This window comes from Dendrobates tinctorius, unplaced genomic scaffold (genome assembly GCF_039654945.1).
Source record: "Dendrobates tinctorius isolate UK_male_01 unplaced genomic scaffold, ASM3965494v1 ptg000162l, whole genome shotgun sequence".
In the NCBI taxonomy this organism is placed as follows: Eukaryota; Metazoa; Chordata; class Amphibia; order Anura; family Dendrobatidae; genus Dendrobates; species Dendrobates tinctorius.
In genome coordinates, this window is record NW_027361829.1 from 36,576,938 (window position 1) to 36,598,713 (window position 21,776).

The following is a 21,776-nucleotide window of genomic DNA, read 5'->3' on the forward strand; positions in this document are numbered from 1 at the left end:
CCTGCTCTTGGCCAGAGGTCCCGGCCTAGAGTGAACATTGGGCTGGAGATGCGGTGTGATGGAGGCATGGAACACTGGACAGTGGGAAGGGAGCAGCGAGGGTGGGCCAGAGAGGTGAGCAGTAGGTATACATTTTTATTTTTTTATGTCTTACATCTATCATGCTCTGGTGTCTTGAGAGACTCTAGAACATAATAGCGAACACTCTATTCATGGAGTCTAAATTCATTGCAAATCGAAAATTTTGGTAAAATTTGCACAATATGGTGAATTTAAATTTTGTTAGATCCGCTCATCCTTATTCTCTTGCATTTATATTGTACAAAGAAAACTCTATTGCATACAGTGAATAGGTCATTTACTTACTGTTAAAAAATTACAGAGAATTGGAGAGCATCTCCTAGAAAGTTACTCATTTGATATTGTGTAGCCAAATGTTTAGTATGAATCTTAAAAAGTCACATTTTTTAAACTGCCTGCTATTGGTTAGCTAACACATTATGCATTTAGGATTCACACATATGGTTTTGGACCATTTGTATTCTATCAAGTTTTTTTTAATAATTGTGCCTTTAATAATATAAGAATACTATAATATATAAAGGGAGATCCATGTGAAAATGTATTATTCAATTAGTCTCACTCTCAGATACCATGAAGAAAACAAAGGAATACATCACTCCAATGCCAGTATTTGAGGGTTTGAGTTTAATGGCATTTTCAAAGTGCTAGGAACTTAGCCCTGCTGCTCATCAAGAACTGTGTGCTATGTACAGTGCATGCTCTCACAAGATAAATATATACATCTGTGCAAGGGAAGAGCAAATCTACCAGGTGTCCAGATTTTGGAGCACATCTTTTTATAGTGTCCGGTTCATTGAAACGCAACCACAACTACCGCTTCCTCTTCCTTTGAAATCATCAGTATGTCATATATGACAGCTCTAATGAGTGAAAATAAAAAGTTAATGACCCGTGATACCTCAACAGACTACAACGGAAGAAGTGCAGAGGTGTCTAGCAGAGAGCCTTCACCTACTGTGTTCACTTGCAAGACTGTAATAGGCAGCATTCATATTTTGCTAATCTATACAGTTTGTTCTATGGTACATGGAAAAAGAAACATGTGGCCTCCACTTTGCATCTTTTAGCGTCAGCAGACTCTTAAAAATGAGCATGGCTCATAAATTACCATTCGCGCACATGAAACATCTGGCATCTACATTTTTAAGTAAAAAAAAATGATGGTGCAAAATTCTGGATAAAGTACAAGACAATATTATGGATTTGTACAAGCTTTCATTTATACACAACTGTAATTTGGAGCCCATAAAGCTCTATATTGGCGCTGCTAAAAATATATGTCTCCAATTTCGAAATGAGCATGGCTCATAAATTATGATACCTGTTATCTGTTGGAATATCTCCATGGTGTCATAGAGGGGCTCCAATTGGTGTCATAAAAGTGTCAACAGCTCTGCAATATAGATTGTAGTGATCTTTGTTTGTAGTGGACACAGGCTCTGGACATATAGGTCTATCATGTGTGTGATCCTTAAGGTTCAACTGTGTTTCCAAGTCCAAATATAAGCCACGATTGATGTACTTGCTGCAGATCATCTCCTGACCCGAACCCAACAGCCTCATAAGCATATACAGTGGGGCAAAAAAGTATTTAGTCAGTCAGCAATAGTGCAAGTTCCACCACTTAAAAAGATGAGAGGCATCTGTAATTTACATCATAGGTAGACCTCAACTATGGGAGACAAACTGAGAAAAAAAAATCCAGAAAATCACAATGTCTGTTTTTTTTTCATTTTATTTGCATATTATGGTGGAAAATAAGTATTTGGTCAGAAACAAAATTTCATCTCAATACTTTGTGATATATCCTTTGTTGGCAATGACAGAGGTCAAACGTTTTCTGTAAGTCTTCACAAGGTTGCCATACACTGTTGTTGGTATGTTGGCCCATTCCTCCATGCAGATCTCCTCTAGAGCAGTGATGTTTTTGGCTTTTCGCTTGGGAACACGGACTTTCAACTCCCTCCAAAGGTTTTCTATAGGGTTGAGATCTGGAGACTGGCTAGGCCACTCCAGGACCTTGAAATGCTTCTTACGAAGCCACTCCTTCGTTGCCCTGGCGGTGTGCTTTGGATCATTGTCATGTTGAAAGACCCAGCCACGTTTCATCTTCAATGCCCTTGCTGATGGAAGGAGGTTTGCACTCAAAATCTCACGATACATGGCCCCATTCATTCTTTCATGTACCCGGATCAGTCGTCCTGGCCCCTTTGCAGAGAAACAGCCCCAAAGCATGATGTTTCCACCACCATGCTTTACAGTAGGTATGGTGTTTGATGGATGCAACTCAGTATTCTTTTTCCTCCAAACACGACAAGTTGTGTTTCTACCAAACAGTTCAAGTTTGGTTTCATCAGACCATAGGACATTCTCCCAAAACTCCTCTGGATCATCCAAATGCTCTCTAGCAAACTTCAGACGGGCCCGGACATGTACAGGCTTAAGCAGTGGGACACGTCTGGCACTACAGGATCTGAGTCCATGGTGGCGTAGTGTGTTACTTATGGTAGGCCTTGTTACATTGGTCCCAGCTCTCTGCAGTTCATTCACTAGGTCCCCCCGCGTGGTTCTGGGATTTTTGCTCACCGTTCTTGTGATCATTCTGACCCCACGGGGTGGGATTTTGCGTGGAGCACCAGATCGAGGGAGATTATCAGTGGTCTTGTATGTTTTCCATTTTCTAATTATTGCTCCCACAGTTGATTTCTTCACTCCAAGCTGGTTGGCTATTGCAGATTCAGTCTTCCCAGCCTGGTGCAGGGCTACAATTTTGTTTCTGGTGTCCTTTGACAGCTCTTTGGTCTTCACCATAGTGGAGTTTGGAGTCAGACTGTTTGAGGGTGTGCACAGGTGTCTTTTTATACTGATAACAAGTTTAAACAGATGCCATTACTACAGGTAATGAGTGGAGGAAAGAAGAGACTCTTAAAGAAGAAGTTACAGGTCTGTGAGAGCCAGAAATCTTGATTGCTTGTTTCTGACCAAATACTTATTTTCCACCATAATATGCAAATAAAATGAAAAAAAACCAGACAATGTGATTTTCAGGATTTTTTTTTCTCAGTTTGTCTCCCATAGTTGAGGTCTACCTATGATGTAAATTACAGACGCCTCTCATCTTTTTAAGTGGTGGAACTTGCACTATTGCTGACTGACTAAATACTTTTTTGCCCCACTGTATGAGTCTGTTGATTTCTGGTCAAGAGTCCCATGTCCAGCACATTGCATATTCGGACTGTGAAATGCAGCTGGGTAAACCAATTCAACCAGTCAAAAAGGAAAAATTTGAGTGGAGTATAAGTCCAATAAGGTTCGTGGATATAACACCACCAAGAGTATAAATCACAAAATAATATTTATTGATATAAAATACAGCAAAAATATTACATCAGAACTGCAAAGTGCCACAAAATCAAAGACACAAAATCAGAGACACGTTATCTCCATATAACAGCCATAATCAAAATTGTCATAATAGACATAGCTCTGGACATATAGGTCTATCTTGTGTGTGATCCTTACAAAAATAGGCAATAATGGAGTGAAAATGCTGTCCCTGCCGCCCCAACGCACGTTTCGTTAAGACATCCTTAGGAGGCGTCCTGAGGAAATCTTAATGAAACGCGCGTTGGGGTGGCAGGGACAGCGTTTTCACTCCATTATTGCCTATTTTTGTAAGTATTCATCTTTATTGACTTAGCAGTTCACATGGGTGTTTAACAGCAGACTAGCAGCTTTCATGGGAGGCAGTGAAACAATGTTTAAAAAACTTTTTTGCACTAATGCACTTTATGATATACTTGATATTGTTTTATTTCAGTCCTTTCATGTTAAGTGCTTATGACTAGATATTGCATGTTTATGGCCCTTCACTTATTTGCATTTTGCAAAAAAAAGTACATTTGAAAATTGTGTGGCTATGTCTATTATGACATTTTTGATTATGGCTGTTATATGGAGATAACATGTCTCTGATTTTATGGCACTTTGCCATTCTGATGTAATATTTTTCCTGTATTTTACATCAATAAATATTATATATTTTGTGATTTATACTCTTGGTGGTGTTATATCCACGAACCTTTTTTCCTGCTCATATTGGATATTGAGTTATTGTCATTTGTACGTTTGGGTCTTTTGTGTTAATTATACTGTGAATTAACCAGTAATAACATTGAGTTTAATTATAAGGTTAAGATAATGCATTTTTGTTGAGTTTTTGATGCTGCATATTTTTGTTGTCTAAAAAACTCAGCATATCATAGTTCCATCAAAGTGAACAAAATTTCTAGAAATCTCTTGCTCCCTGTGCTTTCATGCAAGGTAAACTGATCTGTTGTGCATTTATGAAATCCGGACCATTTCATTTTCTCTTGCAGTAAATATGCATACTATTTGTGGATTTTCCCCATTGGCTTGAATGATATTGTAAAATCTGAAGGTAAAAATGCATGTGCGTAAAAACACGTGTGCATTTTTGCAGGAGAAATACACTAAAAACACATGTAATACACACATGACATTACCAATAAACTTTTGTCAAAGCTGAGTAACAGTAAAACATTAAAACAAAGTAGTTGTATCTAAAATATGACATTACAAAAAAGCAGCGAGAAAAAGCACAATGAAAACGAATGTAAAAAAACACAATAAAAAAACAAAGAAAGAAATTTAGCGAAATTGTGCAGAAATTCTGTAGAAAACCTGCACTATCAAAAACACCACAAATATTCATCCTGGGAACTTAGCTTAAGGATTTTTTAAGGTAGTACTTTTTTTTTACAGACTGATTTTTTTTTTAATCTTTGTTTCATGCGTCTCATTTTCTTATGGCTTTAGAAAAGCTTTTTGATATAGTTGCATTCATTTATTTGTGTTGTAATTTCATATATTTTATTGCCTCATTTTAGGCCAAAGAAAAGTGTTTGACCTGCCTTCTGGCAGTTGCCTCTTTCGAAGTGATGTCTACGACAATCATTCCAGTTTTATGCATGACAGCTGCACAACATGCACCTGCAGGGTAAGTAGAGCACCTGCAGCCAAATATGAACTCTCACTTTGGATGCCTCTTCTTGTATGTGTCACTTGTCCAGATGCAATTTAAGCCAAAAATACTGGAGACTTAGCTCAGTGGAACTGAAGGATTTAGTGACATGCTGTTTTTATCATTAATGCAAAAATATGTATTTAAAAAAGAAAGACTTTTTAACATAATACAGTTTTATTTAAAGGGAGCCTGTCAGCAGGATTGTGCACAGTAACCTACAGACAGTGTCAGGTCGGTGCTGTTATACTGATTAAAATGATACCTTGGTTGATGAAACCCGTCTTGTGGTTGTTGTTTAATCTTTATTTTCAATTTTGTGTTAATGATATGCCCGTGTCCTAAGGCAGGGTTGGTGCATGTGGTGCTCTGATTAGCTAGTCATAATGCAGACAGCTGACAGTTCACTGATTCCTCACTGACCTGCCCCCTAGTTTGCATAATGAATATGTGTATATACTTAAAAAAAAACGCTTCTGCAGGCAGGTGCCAGACGTGGCACCTGCTCTGCAGAAAAATCGCATGTTTTGTGTGCCAATAATACATTTTTTTCAGGTTATTCAGCTAGAGGAAAAAAAACAATTTGAAAATGGTGCCAGCCGTGCCTACACAGTAGCTGCTATCGGCGTTTGCTGCAGTGATCCGATAGGTGCTACTGCGTATGCGCCGGGGGCGCCATCTTACTGGGGAAGAAAAAAATTCCTCCTTCAAGATGGCACTACCTGCACCTGCACAGTAGCAACTCTCGGTTATCTATGACCTAGATGCCCATGTAGATGGCTTAGGAGGGTTGATCCAAGTGACCCATTCCTTTTAATTGAGGTTTATATGCCTATCCATAACAATTTAAGAATTCAAAACATCTGATAATTCAGCCATAACCAAGTGCCTATGTTGCTGGATTAAGGCTATGTGCCCACGTAGCGTTTTTTTCTGGACACTAAAAACCGGACTCCTTCCCAGAAATCGCGCATTTTTTTCCGCGCGATTTCATCGCGATTTTACAGTGATTTTGCCTCGATTTTTGCGTGCAATATTCAAGCACTTTCGAAGCGATTTGAAGCATCGCTTGGAAAGTGATTGACAGGTTGGTCACACTCGTCAAACATAGTGTTTGATAAGTGTGACCAGCTTTTTACTATTGAGGCCGCCTATGCAGCATCAATAGTAAAAGATAGAATGTTAAAAATGATAAAAAAATAAAAAATCGGGGTATATTTACCTTCCGACATCCCGCGCTGCCATCCCGGGCCTCAGCGTTCCCAGTAATGCCTTGTGAGACCTGTGATGACGTTGGTCTCGCGTTGCTATAGCGATCTAACGAGACCACTAGAGTCACGCAAGACTACGTCATCACAGGACCTTGCCGCAAGGCATTACTGAGAACGCTGAGGCCGGGAATGCAGCGCGGGACGTCGGAAGGTAAATATACCCCGATTTTTTATTTATATTCTTTTTTTACAGGGGTATGGTACCCAGGGCCTGGAGGACAGTCTCCTCTCCTCCACACCGTGGGTACCAACTGCAAATGAGACGCTTAACTTCACGCATGGTGGGCATAGCCACATGCGGGAAGTGAGCGATTCTCATGCATTCCTACAGGTGTGGAATCGCAGCAATTCTTTGCGATTCTGCACAAAAGAATGAGCATGCTGCAATTTTTTCCGCGATGTGATTCTGCCACGGAAAAAAGCGCAGCATTAGCACATCATGTGCGGAATGCCATAGGAATGCATGGGGGGCGTTCTGTACACTATTTTTAAACGTTTTCGCAGCGTTTTCATGCCAAAAATCGTGGCAAAGATGCTTAAAAATCGCTATGTGGGCACCCAGCCTAAATCTTTCTTTTTGCTCAGCATTTTTTTATTACCTGTGCAAAAATGTCATGAATTTCATTATATTTTCATAACACTTTTTACAAGTGTTGTTTTCTGTTATATTTTAAATGCTGTAGGGAAGTCCATTACAAAAATGACACCCAATGCATTCTGCTTTTTGGGGGGAAAAAATCCACACACAATTAACCCTAAAAACACCACCGCATGGGGACAAAAAATACTAAATGTAGTTTATTTCATACTGTGTGTGTGTGTGGGGTGTGTGTCCCGCTGCTGCCTGCCCACCCACCTCCGTGCAGTCTCAGCCGGCAGGAAAAACAGTGGTTTGCTGCCTGTGCTGAAGATGGGGTGAGGCGCCACCAGAGGCCACCCACACCTTATTTCCAGCACAGGCTGCAAGCCGTGGTCTTTCCTGCTGGCTGTGACTGCACGGAGGTGGGTTGGCAGGCAGCGGCGGGATCCGGCATGGGTAGTCTGGCGGTGGCGGGTCCTAGCAGGGGTCCGGCGGCGGATCCTGGTGGAGGTCCAGTGGCAGTGGTGGGTCCGGAGTGGGTGTCCAGGCGGTGTCCCACTGGTGCACTGCGCAAGGGCCTGGTACCACCAGCAGGTGCCATATTGGAATACCCATCACTTGGGTATTCCAATATGGCGGTTGGCGTGCTTCCCGTGCGGCGCAGTGGATTGTGGGATTCGAGGACGTCCGGACGTAAGTGGATGATGGACAATTTTAGGTAAGTATATAATAGATTATAAATTCAAAGTTACATCTGACCACAGCATTGTCCAAGAAAAAATGTTATAAAAGACACCACGGGAAAAAAGTCTACAGGAATCCAAATTTTATTAGTATTTGTTCTGATCATAATTACTATATGTTATGCAGGTGTAAGGCTAGGTTCACATTAACGTTTGAATCCACAGCGTATCATCCGCATGCGCAAACTCATGCAGAAATGCATGCAAAAGGCATGTTTACGCAGCGTTTTTTATGCGCATCATCTTACACATGACAGAAAAACGCTGCGTGTGCATGCGTTTGTATGCATTTTGTATGCGTTTGCATTGTTTATGCGCATGCATTCGATATGACACCAGACAAAAATGGGCGTGTCTCATGGGATTTCTATATGTATTTTGAATAATGAACACGTATAGAACGCATGCATTAGCATGTCCTTGCGTACCAATGTGTTCCCATAGACAGCAATGCATTTTTATACGCACTCAACCGCATGTGCATGCCTACGCATATTTGACGGATTTTTGATGCCTCAAAAAATGCAACATAATGCGTTCGCCGTGCACCGCCGCACACACCGAAACGATGCATGCGTACGCAAAGGCATGCAAACGCATGTCTCTGTGTACACCATATTAAATATATGTACGCAAGACACATGTGGATCTTGCAGATCAAATGCGCACACAGACGCAAATGTGAATCCAGCCTAAGATTAATTTACTATTTAGCGTAAAATTGACCTTACTGACCGTACTCTCCAGTCACAGTATAGCTTTCTTCTTGTATAGTAAATTAAATCAAAGGTACACTGTGCTTTGAGCAATAAGCAGGCTTGGACTGGCCCATAGGGAAGCAGGGGAACCACCCAGTGGGCCCCTGCGCAGATCTGGGCCCCCAATTCCACTGTATGGGCAGTACTTGGCATAATTCACTTGATTCCCTTTGTACAGACAAAAGCAGCATCTCCTCATTAATTAACCAAACTACCAGGTTTAGTATTATATAGTGATATAGGTACATTTGTGAACAAGGGAAGTGTAATATTTGTATGTACAGTGGGAAAAAAGTATTTAGTCAGCCACCAATTGTGCAAGTTCTCCCACTTAAAAAGATCAGAGAGGCTCATAATTGACATCATAGGTAGACCACAACTATGAGAGTCAAAATGAGAAAACAAAACCAGAAAATCACATTGTCTGATTTGGCAAGATTTATTTTTCAACTTATTGTGGAAAATAAGTATTTAGTCACATAAAAACATGCAAGATTTCTGGCTCTCACAGACCTGTAACTTCTTCTGTAAGGGGCTCCTCTGTCCTCCACTCATTACCTGTAGTAATGGCACCTGTTTGAACTTATCAGTATAAAAGACACCTGTCCACAACCTCAAACAGTCACACTCCAAACTCCACTATGATGAAGACCAAAAAGCTGTCGAAGGACACCAGAAACAAAATTGTAGCCCTACACCAGGCAGGGAAGACTGAATCTGCTATAGGCAAGCAGCTTGGTGTGATGAAATCAACAGTGGGAGCAATAATAAGAAAATGTAAGACATACAAGACCACTGATAATCTCCCTCGATCTGGGGCTCCACGCAAGATCTAACCCAGTTGGGTCAAAATGATCACAAGAACGGTGAGCAAAAATCCCAGAACCACACAGGGGGACCTAGTGAATGATCTGCATAGAGCTGGGACCACCGTAACAAAGGCTACCATCAGTAACACGCTACACCTCCAGGGACTCAGGTCCCGCAGTGCCAGATGTGTCCCTCTGCTTAATCCAGTACATGTCCAGGCCCGTCTGAAGTTTGCTAGAGAGCATTTGGATTATCCAGAAGAGTATTGGAAGAATGTCATATGGTCTGATGAAACCAAAGTAGAACTGTTTGGTAGAAACAAATCTTGTCATGTTTGGAGGAGACAGAATGCTGAGTTGCATCCAAAAAAAATCATACCTACTGTGAAGCATGAGGGTGGCAACATCATGCTTTGGGGCTGTTTCTCTGCAAAGGGACCAGGATGACTGATCTGTGTACATGAAAGGATGAATGGGGCCATGTATCGTGAGATTTTGAGTGCAAACCTCCTTCCAAACATGAATGGGCCTTTCAGAATAATAATGATCATAAGCACACTGCCAGAGCAAGGAAAGAGTAGCTTCGCAAGAAGCATATGAAGGTCCTGTAGTGGTCTAGCCAGTCTCCAGATCTCAAACCCACAGAAAACCTTTGGAGGGATTTGAAAGTCTGTCACCCAGCAACAGGCCCAAAACATCACTGCTATAGAGGATATCTGCATGGAGGAATGGGCCAACATACCACCAACAATGTGTGCCAACCTTGTGAAGACTTAAAGAAAACGTTTGACCTCTGTCATTGCCAACAAAGGATATATAGCAAAATATTGAGATTAACTTTTGTTAATGACTAAATACTTATTTTCCACCATAATGTAAAAAATAACTATTGCCAAATCAGACAAAGTGATTTTATGGATTTGTTTTCTCATTTCGACTCTCATAGTTGTACCTATGATGTCAATTACAGGCCTCGCTGATCTTTTTAAGTAGGAGAGCTTGCACAATTGGTGGCTGACTAAATACTTTTTTTCCCCATTGTATGTGACGAGTGGGCCCCTCAAAGTCAGTCACTGGTGGACCCTTGGCACCCCAGTCCAACTCTGGCAATAAGCTTATAATTTTGCCAGGCAGCCATCACAAATCTGATGAATTTCTTTTGTACTCGGTCCACAATTGTGTCAAGCACGGCTAGTCATTTTCTGTATCATCAACTTCTTAATTATCAGTCCCAAATATCTCAACTTTTTTGGTTGCATTTCCATAGATACTGAGATCCATATGGTAGTCTCAATATCTCATTCACAGAGGGATAGAATAGAGTAGAACAGGAAATGATCTTTTGGGAACTGCCTTCAGCGGCTTTCAACGGCATGTGCTCCCAGTCAAGTATCAAACTACAGGAATAAAATCATTTCATCCCCAGCAGGCTTGTGTCATTGTTTAACCAAAATTATGACTTATGAATACGGGCCTTTTTTCCAGTTTGTTTCAAGCAGAAGTAACAGATTATCTTATTAAAGTCTGTGGTGTATTCTCAATGCTAATTAGTTGGTGTAATTTATACAGGATATGAGAAAGAAGTTTTACTCTTGTGGGAACAAGAATATTGTCCACTTGTATGATGCTAACTGTATAAAAAACTTAGTAGCCTTTAACTGGGACAGTGTCATGTATTAGGCGATAAAATAAAGTGATCAGAATTCTACAGGCTTAAATATATTTTTTATACGAATACTGGAACAGATTCACTAATCTTGGCTAATTTTTAGGCATTTAAATTTAGGCTCTATAGCTGGAAAATGCTCCAAATGAATCAAAATTGCTCATTTTGTTTGATAGATTTGGCGAATTTTTGTCTACGTTTATACCACCTATTGGTTGACGTAATAATATTGTCTCATGGTGTTGCATTTCAAATCATGAAACTTTCTGGCAAGTCATACAACTTTTTCCATGCAGAACTTTCTTCATTTTCCAAACCCTATTGTAGAGCAAAGCAAATACATTTTTCAGAGTATTTTTTTCAACTATTTATTAGCTGTAGCTTTTAATTTAGTAAAATATGAAATGTTTTTCAAGTCGTATGGGGATGGCCTATAGAAAAGCAAACTCAAAGTATGCTGCATTAAAATTAAAATTCAAAGCCAAAAATTTTAAAAAAATAACGTAGTGGAAATTTACCAAGACAGAATTTAATATGACAGTCTGGAACCGATAACCTGCTGGAGTAAGGTGTGCCAAGTAATTAAGAAGTACATGCTTCTTATTAACTTTGGAACATTTTTGGGCTGTCATTGTGCCAGAAAATGAATTCTACACCAGCCACGAGTTAGCATAGACTTCACCTGTAATTTGCACAGGTTTCTAATGTGTATTATTGATAATTTAAACCCTGCTCTTTTTAAGTTCCACCCATACTTGAAAATTTATCACGACAGGGCAAAGCAATCACACCATTTTGAGTAATTAGCACTTACAACAAATTTTGCAGTCTCTTAACGCCAGTTTTAAAGAATACAAAGGAAAATAAATTTGCTATAGAATATCTAATAACATCAAATATTTCAAACAAAGAAGGACAGGTCTCTTTTTCAAAAAATAACTCAATGCCTGTACCTGGACTTTGCATTTTTTTTGTAGCATTATCTTATTTAATTTAATCAGCTTTGACACCAGACTATTATTCATGTGTTCTCTATGATGAGTGCAGAGCAGCCAGCTAGCTTCACAACAAAGAGTTACCCATTTTAATTCAGACTTTTCATTCCGAATCTCATTATCATGACATCAGATGGTCAGCCGACCCTGTCAAAATCAATGGGTTTGATCGACTTTATAAAAGATGAGTGGGGCATTATCTATAGGGAGTGCAGCTGTTGCAATTGCACAGAACCAGTGTCCCCTTTACTACAAAAGAAAACAGATGTGTTAAGAATGATGAAAAAGTGTATGTGTGGGTTAGTTTGCATCGGAGACTACCAAGGTAAGGTCCTCATATAAAGTAGACCCAAGTTGGCTGAATCTGTAAATATCAGTGGCATTGGCCAACAGTGTTATGTGTCCGTGGGTAGGTGGCCAGCCCAATTCTCCCCTCATAGATGATGTCAGGAAGAAGAAAAATCAAGCCTGCTGTATTTAAGGAACTGATCTTTTTGCCAGTGAGATATGCCATTGCTGCTCTCATAGAGAGATCTGAGCATGCCTGAATGTGAAAGTTGGAAGAGATAGCTGTCAACCAAATTAATATATGTGGGGTCCTTTACACGTTTACTTTAAAAGGATTCATTACTTTAAACTTGATATTTTTTTTTTAATTCAGGATTCCACTATAGTCTGTAAAAAGAAGTGTTCTCCTGCAGGAACATGTAGCAATGAACAGGAGAACTGCTGTGAAGAGTGTGTCTCCTATGTGCCTGCTGAAGAAGTCAAAGTCTGCAAGTCAGGAAGCAAAATATTCAGGGTAAAGGTTTCATATTTTAATTCCTTTTCTCTGTACAAATAAATAATCTCATTATACTTATGTGATGGTCTGTATGACTTATAAAGAATGGAGACATACCCATTAAAAATCACCAAAATATACTTTCCAAATATCACCCAATCGCATCTGTCTAGACTTCCTTTTAAGAGAGATGGTATCAATTGATTTGCAGGACTCGTTCCACTGGCTATTTTAGTCATCCATGGCCACTGGACGGGAGTCAAAAGAACCGCCTCATACCTCCCTGCATCTGCAGCTTTATTAGCCAACTTAGCGTGTCATCAAGTGTACATCAAACGTTATTGGTCCAACATTTCAAAAGAAGATTCACGGAGGTAAGAGGCGGTTCTGTGTCATAGGTTACTGACATGGCTGATGGACCAGGTCCTGCAACTCTGACTCTTAAAGGGAACCTATCGCATGGACAAATGCCATTAACCTGCAGCTATAGGGTTAATCCTCAGGTTAATAGCGGTCTGCACCTACCCGGTGCCCGCACTTAGAGCCTCTTTGCCAGAAGGAAATGAACATGCCGGCACAGGTTCAGTCACCCCTAAATATATAGAAAGTGGTGGCTATAACTGCATCCCCGTCACTGACTGAACGCTAGATCAGCATTAGAGACAGCTGTCAGTCAGTGCTGGGAGCAAAGTTACAGCCACCTCTCTCTATACACAGAACAGTAAGTGAAATTGACCCGGCACCTCCCAAGTGACTGAAATTCAGATGTTACTGTGAAGAATATTGTTAATTTTCTCCCAGTAGCAAGTCTCTGCCGTATTCTAGCTTTTTTTTTTAAAGTGACAGGTTCCCTTTAATCTTTGAGTCGTCCTAATGTTTTAATTCCATTGCATATGTTTAGTTTACCATTTACCACCTTTCCAATTTTAAAAAGGTAGTTAAGTTTCCATCGTACATAAAGAATGTTTTTGCAGATCTTGCAATAAATCATAGTAAGAGTATCATTTTGAAAGACAAAAGTTTTATAAGAAAACTAATATAATATTATTCACAGCCATGTTAAATCATGAGTAGACTATAATTACTGATTTGTGATCGTAGGCCATGACTTCTACAAAATACAAAGGAGTTAAGTAAAGTTACTCATATCCTGTATAAATTACACCAAATAATTAGCAATGAAAATCCACCACATATTCTTCTAGGATAATCTACTTTAAGAAAACCTGCAAAAAGCCCTTATTCATAACTCATAATTTAGGTTAAACAATAATACAAGCCCTCTGGGGATGAAATGATTTGTTTGCCTGTAGTTTGATACATGACTGGGATCACTTGCTCTTGAAAGCCCCAGCTGATGGCTACACTTTTTGGCTTTTTATGCAGGATGGAGAGATGTGGTCCTCTGTCAACTGCACCATCTGTTCTTGTGTGAAAGGCAAGATAGAGTGTCGCAAGAAGCAATGCATTCCAGTGAACAGCTGCCCCCAAGTAAGTATTATAGTTTCATTTCATTATATAAAATGCAGTTTAATCTCTAGTTGAGGAAAATATAATTTTTACTGTACTCTGCTCATTACTTTTGAATCTACATGGTCTTTGGACATTATAGGCTTTATAGCCGATGTTGGACTGGCCCACCAGTGTCGTAAAGTATCCTCGGAAGGGGTTCAAAACAGTAACTAGAGGAACTCCAAATGGGAACTACAGGAACTCCAAAATCTAGCATTAGCAAGCCCATTTAAAGCTGGTTAACCAGTTATTGTAAACTTATGACAGCTAGAAGTGTACCAGTCTGCAGGGTTACTGTATATTTACTGTCCCCAGTCTGACAGTGATAAGTGGTTATCCAGTTCTGAAAAGTATTTAACAGCCTCTGATCTGTGTCTTTGTTCAGACCAGATTGATTTATAATTAAAGATTAGTGACTAATTTTAACTGAGTCAAATTTGTCAAAATGTAGGACCCAGCAAATTTGAAAAATTTGCAATTCGACTTGCGCAAATCACCAAAAATGTCCACCATTAATTTACACTAAACACAAAATTGCATCAGCCAGAGCAGTCTCACATAACCCTGAACATGACTGGGTTGGCTTTGCTGTACAATGCCTTGCAGGTATCACATCACATAGTATAGTACAGCCAATTACAACCATTTTGGGGTGCATCTGTTTAGTGAGAGTTTGTCAGAGCTTGCAGCTTAGCAATAGAAATACTGTGAAGCTATCCCCAGCACCCTAGGTATTTCTGGTATCACATCAGACAGACAGGGTGGACAGCGGTGTGAGCAGCCTATTCTTACCTCAGTAGCCCTGCTATCTCTAGTATTAGATCAGATAGACAGGGTAGACAGCAGTGTGAGGAACCTCTTCTTACCTCAGTATCCCAGATATCTCTAGTATTAGATCAGACAGACAGGGTGGAAAGCGGTGTAAGCAGCCTCTTCTTACCTCAGTACCCCTGGTGTCTCTAGTATTAGATCAGACAGACAGGGTGGACAGCAGTGTGAGCAGCCTCTTCTTACCTTAGCACCCCAGATATCTCTAGTATTAGATCAGAAAGACAGGATTGACAGTGGTGTGAGCAGCATCTTCTTACCTCTGCATTTCTGGTATATAATACATGACATGAATACATTTTATCAGATGCTCATTGTTCATACATGATGTTCTTGTTATGCAGAATATAGTGAACACTGGCTACACCTTGTCAGATGGCTTTTAAGCTTTTTCGGTCAAAACCGTGTTAACCAAGTACCCTATCTTACATGTTACTATTTATTTATTTACTTACTAAAGGGTATATGCCCCCTTTTTTCTTGGCTTGGTCTGCAGAATTAAGTTATGTAAACAAGCAAACATTATCCCTGTGCACAAATTTTGTCTGTTCTACCATAGCTTTATTTACTTTTGCACGTTCATAAAAAATGTCTTTGGATAATTTTCATTAATATACAGACGTCATATCTAAAATTTTGGGGTAATATACACTTAAAAGTAAAATAGGGTATTTATTTATCAGTATTATAGCGATGCTATATAGTAAATAGTATATTCATATTCATGGCATTATTATACACCAGAGAAATTGGTGATGAACATTTATAAAACAACTCTACTTTTAGACAAATTTTCACTATAAAATTGGATATGAGTTTGAAAGTTAAGTTATAACAAAGCGCTATGTGTACTAAAAAAAAAAAAAATTAGGGATAAGCTAAATTAGGGATAAGCTAAAAAATAATAATAATAAAAAAATCACATATAGAAAGCAGCATTTGAAAAAAAATTTTTTTCTGTGGGCATAAGAAACCAAAATGTACCTTTTCTTTAGCGGGATTAAAGGCCCAGTAAATTGTTAAAAGTGAAAATTGTTACGGGATTGAATTTATGACATTTATTTGATGATAACTACATAGCTTAAAGTGTATTCAACATTCTTGTGTTCTACAAATGTATTGTGATAGAAGATGCTCAAAATAATTTTCTATGCTGGGCCTATAATTGAAAAAGAAGTGGTGTTCATGTTGGCAATTACACTTCCAGATATTTTAGCTGATATTGAAGTCTTTGTTTTAGTCTTCAGTTTAATTTCTTGGCTTTATCTCAAAATAAATCATAGAAACTAAAAATGCTAAGACATAGAGAAAAGCAAGTAGATGCAAGCAGAGTTAAATTCTGCTCAAATTTTTCAGAAATCTGGATTTGCCAAAATGCAAATATTATTGTATTTCACTTCCTCTTTCTGGCATTTTTCTGAACCATAAAGGATCATCAATAGGTTTTAAAAAAAAAAATCCATATACTTACCTCACTGATCTTCTCTTCGGCCCCTCCGCTACTCACAATCGATTGTCCGGTCTGCGTGACATCTTTTGATCTAACGCTAAGCTGAGATTTCTAGCTTTCTTGGGGCCCAGCCGGGTTCTGCACACTCTCGCGGAAGGTCAGGATGTACATTGGGATGTCATAATGCCATGACCTTATACGCACTTGCACAAAACTCATTCTATCTTGAGCGGTAGGGAATCAGAAGATGCAGCAAGGACCGAATAGATGGCAGTGAGTAGCGGAGCAGTTGGAAGGGTTAGAGAGGTGAGGATAAGGATTTTTTTTTAAATTTACACATTAGATTTATTATACTTTGAGGTCTCTCTAGACTCCAGAGCATAATAAGTAACATTAAATTAGCAGAGAATCATTTCTCTGCTAATCAAATTTCCCAGGATAAAAAGTGCATGAACTGTCAAATTTATATTTTGTCTTATCCGCTCATCTCTAGTAAGAAATATATAGTAATATCATTAGTGTGTGTGATTGTCTCATGCTGAATATGCCATTTTAAGTTTATTTGTAGTATCCTCAGGAAGGAATAATGAGAACTTTTCACTCTTTTAGATAGAAAAACATATTGATACTTACTTTGTTAGCTATAAATGGGATGATTATGTATTTTACAACATAAAAAAGTTCTGCTCTATATGCAGGTCAGGGTCATTTAACATAATAGGAGTAAAAAGGTAACTCATTTAATTAGATTACATTGAGTTCAATAGAGTCGCGCAAAGATTTTTTTTAGCTCCATTAATAGCAGATTTCCATTCTTTCTATCGCTCCAAACCACTTCAGACTTACACTGGAAATCTCATAAAACAACACAGGATGATTGGAAACATTCATAGAAAAAATATGGAAAGTTATCACTTATTAGTTATTGACTATGCTATTGAGAGAAAGGAGGGCGGGGGTTCTTCCATAACAATTTATGAATGACTGGCAGATCTCGTAGATTTCAGGAGGACAACCCTCAGGTTAGTTATAAATGCAGCCAAGGTTTGTTGAGTGTGTGGCGTAGAAAGTATTTCATTCCATTCACATCTGTACCTTATTACTATTCTAAAGTTGCCTTCTTAACATTGGTGCCAAATGAGGCACACAAAAAAAAAACAACAGCTGTTTCTGTTGCACAACCAAACAAAAGCCTAATTAGTCTTGCCTGAAATATTTTCAGACATAAAACTGAAAGGCTCATAAAACTTAACAGAATAAAACACGGTCTGATTATAAAGAGTCTTAAAGAAAAAAATGGATGTTATCACTTATCATGCTCCTAAGGGATCCCCTTGAATGACTATTTGCAACACATGTAAAGTATAATAGGCGACTACCTTTTTCTTGAGATAAACATTGGAATCAATGCCAGTGAACACCGTGTTCCGTAAACCACTGGTGTTGGTCATAGATTCCATCCTCGGATGAACTCATGGCTTTGGTGCTGCTGCAATTACTGCATTTATAGCTATATAAACATTATCTTCAAAGGATATATGACATTTTAAACATTAAAGGGACATTATTGTTGAATATTAGCCTGTAAAACTATGCATTTGCATATCGTTAACTGTTCAAATGTGAGGATTCGATAATGATAGCTTGTAAAACATTTTTCTAGGATTATATGAGCAATAAAAGCAATTATTTTAGAAATGAGCGCCAGCAAAAAATTGTGGCATACCGTGCAACAGATAAGTCAGTTTCCTTTCATTATTATTGTGTGGCAGGTTGGGAAGTGGAAGCTGTTAATTGACTGGTTGCCGTCTCTCATCTTCAATGTGAATACACTAGTTTGAAAAATTGAGAAATAAAAGCACTTACACACGTGGGCAAAATTGTAGGTACCCCTCATTTAATGACAGAAAAACCCACAATGGTGACAGAAATAACTTGAATCTGATCTGACAAAATTAATAATAAATAAATAATAAATAAAAAATCTATGAAAATGAACAATTGAAAGTCAGACATTGCTTTTCAGCCATGCTTCCATGGAATTTAAAAAAATAAATAAAACTCGTGAAATAGGCCTGGACAGAAATGATGGTACCCTTAACTTAATATTTTGGCGTACAACCTTTTGAGGCAATCACTGGAATCAAACGATTCCTGTTACTGTCAATGAGACTTCTGCACCTCTTGACAGGTATTTTGGCCCACTCCTCAAGAGCAAACTGCTCCAGTTGTCTCATGTTTGAAGGTTGCCTTTTCCAGACAACATGTTTCAGCTCTTTCAAAAGATGCTCAATAGTATTTAGGTCAGGGCTCAGAGAAGGCCACTTCAGAATAGTCCAATGTTTTCTCTTAGCCATTCTTGAGTGTTTTTAGCTGTGTGTTTTGGGCCATTATCCTGTTGCAAGACTCATGACCTGCGACTTAGACCAAGGTGTCTGACACTGGGCAGCATATTTCTCTCTAGAATCCCTTGATAGTCTTGAGAGTTGATTTTACCCTGATTGTAGACACCCTGTGTCAGATGCAGCAAAGCAGCCCCTGAACATAACAGAGCCTCCTCCATGTTTCACTGTAGGGACAGTGTTCTTTTCTTGATATGCTTCATTTTTCCGTCTGTGAACATATAGCTGATGTGCCTTGCCAAAAAGTTCCATTTTTGTCTCATCTGTCCATAGGACATTCTCCTAGAAGCTTTGTGGCTTGTCAACATGTAGTTTGGCAATTTCCAGTCTGGCTTTTTTATGTTTTTTTTCAACAATGGTGTCCTCTTTGGTCGTCTCCCATGAAGTCTACTTTGGCTCATACAACGAAGGATGGTGCAATCTGACACTGAAGTTCCTTGATCTTGAAGTTCACCTTTAATCTGTTTAGAAGTTTTTCTGGGCTCTTTCGTTACCATTCATATTGTCCATCTCTTTGATTTGTCATCAGTTTTCCTCCTGTGGCCACATCCAGGGAGGTTGGCTACAGTCCCATGGAGCTTAAATTTCTGAATAATATGTGCAAATGTAGTCACAGGAATATCAAGCTGCTTGAAGACTGTCTTATAACATTTACCTTTTACATGTTTGTCTATGATTTTCTTTCTAGTCTCCTGTGACAACTTTTCCCTTTAGTTTGATACACACTAGTCACCATACAGCACAGTTAGTATCTGTATCCACCTATACAGGCCCACTCACTGATTCCAAGATTGTAGACACCTGTGATGCTAATTAGTGGACACACCTTGATTTAACATGTCCTTTTGTCACATTATTTTCAGAGGTACCATCATTTCTGTCCAAGCCTATTTCATGAGTTTTATTTTTTTAAAATTCTGTGGAAGCATGGATGAAAAGCAATGTATGACTTTCATTTGTTCATTTTCAGAGATTTTTGAATTATTATTACTTTTGTCATATTCAAGTTATTTCTGTGACCATTGTGGATTTTTCTGTCACTAAATGAGGGGTACCAACAATTTTGACCACATGTGTATTTGTAACTAATCCATGGTAAATGATTCCTGACACAGTAGTACTTAGTCATATCTTAAATTATTAACTTGAGATGATTTAGTTGCTTCAATGCAAATCAAATTTTACGAAATTTTCAGCTACTAGTAAATTCAAACCAATTTGAATCTTACGAATTGTCAAAAAAAATGCCTGCCAGCTTTTTGCATATTTTAGAAAATTGCATCAGTAGCATAAATCTGACATGACCTTAATCGGGACCACACAGGCTTCTGCATAATGCCTTGCAGCTATCACATCAAATGGTATAATATCGGAACTATGATAGCTTGTATAGTAGCTTTGGCAGGAAATGCAGTAGCCATTTTAGGCTATGTTCACAAGTTGCATTTTTGCTGCATTTTTTCTGCAGGCAAAACCTGCTCTCTTGACAGTAAAGAAACTTACAAAAATCAGGATTTTGCTGCATTTTTTCTGTTTTTTTGGTTGTGTTTTTGCTGCGTTTTTCAAAATCCCAAAGTTTAGGTTTCCTTCCACCACTGAAGCATGAACACAGATCACCAATGCAACACATATGTGAAAACATAAAACCATTTTTGGAAAAAGGGCAATTTGATCAAATTTTTTAGTGGAAAAAGATTTTTATGTCTGAAAAAATAGTGACTATTCTGGCCAAAAAGTTCACATGAGTTTATGAAACAATACACAATTACAAACGTAATACTGGGAAGAGATAAATTGGTCAGGAGTAGTTTACCTAAGACATGGACAGAGCATTGAATTTGTAGGACACTTTATTTTCACACCTTGGTCAGCCACAGGCATTGCTAAACTTCACACCTTGGTTGGGCAATGTTTACTTTATATACATCACTAATTTAATTAAACTGTTCTATTCTCACCTGCCATAAACAAGACATTATGGTTTAAACTTGCAAAATTCACAAAAATAAATGGGTTTCAAGTATTGCTGTAAATGCTTTTTTTTACTAAAAATGCAGCATAACCTGATGCCTGCACTTTTTGCTGTATTTTTGCACTTACCCGTTGTTTTTTATGGGTAAAAAAGTGATGAAAGAAGTATCATGCTGCAGTTTTCAAAATCAGTCAGGAAAATAAAACCAATGTGTGTGCTTGATATTTCTGAAATCTCATAGACTTTGCTCGTAGTATAAAATGTGGCTTAAAATGTGCATAAAAACGTGCAGCAATAACGCAATGTGTGAACGTATCCTTACTCAACAATAGAGAAAGATAAGAAGAGAAAGCTAAAACTTTGGACAAATACTCCAGACAGTAAAGTGTTGTATAATAGGAGCATTGAATATGGTGAGTTTAGTAGCCTGCAATAATACAGAGATTCAGTTGATAGCGGATAGATAGAAGTGCTAATGGCAGTGCCAGACTAAAGTTACCGTCACACCAAACGATGCACCAGCGATCCCCACAATGATACCACCTGGTTAGGATCGCTGGTGCATCACTACATGATCACTGGTGAGCTGCCAAACAGGCAGACACACCAGCAATCAGGACCAGCAAGGACGCTGGTATTCAAGGTAAATATTAGGTAGCTAAGTGCACGCGTCGCTTAGTTACCCGCTGTGTACCTTGGATACCAGCGTGCTCGTGCTTCAAGCTGGTATGCAAGGTAAATATCGGGTAACTAAGTGCGCGCTGCACTTAGTTACCCGCTGTTTACCTTGGATACCAGCTCCCAGCACTAGCACACTGGTATCCAAGGTACATAGCGGGTAAGTAAGTGCAGCGGGCTCTTAGTTACCCGATATTTAC

The 21,776-nt window shown here is 38.8% G+C and overlaps 1 protein-coding gene across 1 annotated transcript in view; it reads left to right on the top strand.

The window, feature by feature from the left end:
• BMPER (BMP binding endothelial regulator) overlaps window positions 1-21,776 on the top strand; it is a 495,935-nt gene that overhangs the window by 249,536 nt on the left and 224,623 nt on the right. The window contains exons 8-10 of the mRNA XM_073549959.1: window positions 4,995-5,104; window positions 12,612-12,752; window positions 14,121-14,225. Of these exons, the coding sequence (XP_073406060.1) occupies window positions 4,995-5,104; window positions 12,612-12,752; window positions 14,121-14,225 (356 nt within the window). The remainder of the gene's footprint in view (window positions 1-4,994; window positions 5,105-12,611; window positions 12,753-14,120; window positions 14,226-21,776) is intronic.